Here is a 2,935-nt window from a genome sequence, read left to right as displayed (position 1 = left end):
ACCCAAAGAGCTAATACAATAATATATTCCATCAGCCAGCAAGAAATGAAATTCAGTAATGGTCTACAATTATATGCATTCAGGGCACAAAAAGATACAAGTGTGGAGAAAAATACAGATCTGAAAAAGAGGAGGCTAAGATTAAGATAAAATTAACTAGGGTCAATGAAATTCTGTATTCTGAACAGCATATGAACCAACCTTGCGTTGATTACTCATACGAGTAGCAGCTAACGGGAGTTCTGCTATGTCTTGTCCGAAAATCCGAATGATCCCTGCTGATACAACTGATGAGCTGCAAGAATTATAAAGAAATTGTTAACCAAAAATAAAAATATAATGAAGAATTGACAGCTACCACAATTGGGAAACCAGGTTCTTACTTCACCGTCAATATAGCACAGTACATTCCACTAAAGTCTTGGCCCCTAACATTCCTTCTGCACGTGTGTGGGTGGGTTCGGAGGGGAGGGGTATTATTAGACGATATATTGATATAACAACATTCAAGAAAATTATCTATGCCTAACAAAGTGCAAAAGGAATTATGCTTACCCATAAACCATAGATGGAATGAAGTCTCGTCCAGTTTCTGTATCAACAATAGGATCAAAACATTCCTGAAAGAAAATATACAATTTCAGTATGGCCAGCTTCTCTTAGACAGTTTAAAAGCCAAAAAAAGGAAGTTCCATAAGATAAGACCATAAAATCACATTATACAACTGCAAATAAGGCAAATATCATGGCATGTGAAAAATATGATAGACTTGATCAAGGGGTAGCAGCAGCATCAAACTTCCAATCAGAGAAAACCATAAAGTTTACAATTAGACCCGTTTCCATAACATTTCCCTTTTTCAATTTTTTTCTGCTGTTCTCCACCCTGAAACACCAATTGAAAGGATATGATGACTTAAAGGCCAACTAATGTCCACACCAAAAATTCACCCATCTTTGACGAGAAAAAGATGCTTCGAAGATACAACTCAACCTTGAAATCTTTAGCTGTACAAGAGGCTACAGTCTATAGTGAATAGACAGAGCATTCCAATAAAAAAACTATTTTTTGCACTCAGTAGTATATTACCAGTTTACGTTTGTATTACATGAAGATACAGCCTCAGAACAAGAACACTGGTTTCCATCAGATATGAAACCAAACATTTACTAGTCACTGGAAATCTTCTTATCAGGCATCTAAATTTCATTCGTTTTTTAACAGAAAAATCACTTGAGCATAAAACGAAAAGAACTGAACCAAAAACATATTTGTATCGAAACCCACACATAACACAAATAGATAGAAACTACAAAAGGGTGCTTGTGGTAAAGTCAAGCTCTAAGCTACCATCTTGTTAAAAGCTAAAAGAAACATCAAACCCTTGCACACTAATTCTAATTGTGCAACAAGTAAACCACGGGCACATCATATTTATTATAACGGGAGGGAACTGACCAAGACTATGAACATCAAAACATGATCCAAGAATGCTTACGTGAAATATAGCTACAGCCTGTGAGAGTAACACTCGGGTTTCACGAGAAGAAACTTTTGCATTCAAAAGTCTCCAACTCACATCAAGATTAGTATCAGAATCCAAGCCATTTTCCTTGTGCTTCTTCCTTAGATCACCCAAAGAAGAGTCCGAGAGCTTTTCTGCAGCCCCAGAACTCACCAAATTTTGCAATGCAGCATAGATCCTCTTGCAATCCACAGAACAGAACCATTTTCCTTTGGGAAGTTCCTATTTTTCACAAGTGCATCAAATTCAATTTCAGAGATTGATGTAAGAATAGTCGACACAGACAATAGATCATCTATACAAAGAGTAGGAACAAACCAGTCCAATTATATCATATATACACACCTTTAGATCTGCCATCTTGCATTTTTTCAGACAGCCCACGTGATATTCTTTCTCACACTGGGAAGAAATGAAAAGATAATTGGTACATCACTAAATTAATGAGGAAAACCTTAAGATAAAACCTGGAAGAATACCTGATCACACAATATAACCGTGTGCGGACCAAAACCAGATTTGCTATAATCATAGCCTCTACAAATAAAATAAGCTCGGATATTCAGAATGACTATTATAATTGGGGAAGGAAGTTATTCAACAAGTGTATACAGCATTCAAAATGACTTGGACACTAGTATAAAGGTGAAGATAAGGTGAAGATCAAATGTCAAAGATTTTTTTTGTATTTGTGCATTACCGGCAGATTACACATGTAATAACTTCCAATTCTCCAGGGTTCTTGACAATACGAATGCAACGATTCGTTATCTGCTTGATCGGATCTACACCTGACACCCTACCGGCTGCGACTGCATTAGCATTATGCTCTACGAATCTCTCCCTTTGAAACATGTTTTGGCAATATGTGCAGTACCATTTTCCTGGAGGTATACTTGACAAGGATGCACATTCTGCATGGAAAGATGAGAATAATATTGAACAAAGCAGCTCACTCAGATTATAACCCTTTGTATCCCTAACAGGCAAGGTCCACAATCAGAAGAAATTTCCAGATGCAAATAATACATGATAAAGTTAAAGTTAGGGCTTCCACTGTCATTCTGGTTTGAGCTGCAGACATTATTTAAACTAACTCATGCCAAGTTTGATCTTTTTCAGGTTCATTATATTCTTGCACATAGCTCTAAAATGAGCTCAACAAGCAATCAAGTTAGAAATATGACTGAAACAAAAGCTAGCAATTGAAGGCCATTTCAAGAAGACTCCTCGAGGGTAAATGAGATAAAAGAAACAGGCTCCTGATTTTAAATCAAATTTCATAGATGAGAACTCACCGGTTAAAACAATTCATTAAGTTAACCCATCAATAATATATATTGGTAACAATGGCAATTTAGAAGGACGAGGATAAAACTATCCTCCCAAGTCAGAATTTTATAGAAGAG

The 2,935-nt window shown here is 36.3% G+C and overlaps 1 protein-coding gene across 1 annotated transcript; it reads right to left on the bottom strand.

The window, feature by feature from the left end:
• Positions 1-147: 147 nt before the first annotated feature.
• On the bottom strand, positions 148-2,521 carry LOC111375370 (increased DNA methylation 1-like). Its single transcript, XM_022998170.1, has 7 exons — positions 2,227-2,521; positions 2,006-2,063; positions 1,872-1,928; positions 1,500-1,748; positions 556-620; positions 384-440; positions 148-295 (listed from the first exon to the last, which is right to left on the bottom strand). The coding sequence occupies exons 1-7, from the start codon at positions 2,379-2,381 to the stop codon at positions 163-165; spliced, it is 774 nt and encodes a 257-aa protein (XP_022853938.1). The 5' UTR covers positions 2,382-2,521; the 3' UTR covers positions 148-162.
• Positions 2,522-2,935: the final 414 nt, after the last annotated feature.

The sequence above is a fragment of the Olea europaea genome, unplaced genomic scaffold, assembly GCF_002742605.1.
Source record: "Olea europaea var. sylvestris unplaced genomic scaffold, O_europaea_v1 scaffold13707, whole genome shotgun sequence".
NCBI lineage: Eukaryota > Viridiplantae > Streptophyta > Magnoliopsida > Lamiales > Oleaceae > Olea > Olea europaea.
Note: the sequence above shows the minus strand (reverse complement) of the source record. Positions and strands in the feature narration are given on the sequence as shown.

Excerpts from the sequence above, each read along its gene's own strand:
- LOC111375370 (XM_022998170.1), bottom strand. The coding sequence starts at position 2,381 with ATGTTTCAAAGGGAGAGATTCGTAGAGCATAATGCTAATGCAGTCGCA. Across the intron at positions 1,929-2,005 it reads CGGTTATATTGTGTGATCAG|TGTGAGAAAGAATATCACGT; the intron begins GTATTCTTCCAG and ends ATTTCTTCCCAG. Across the intron at positions 441-555 it reads ATTCCATCTATGGTTTATGG|AAGGAATGTTAGGGGCCAAG; the intron begins GTAAGCATAATT and ends ACACACGTGCAG.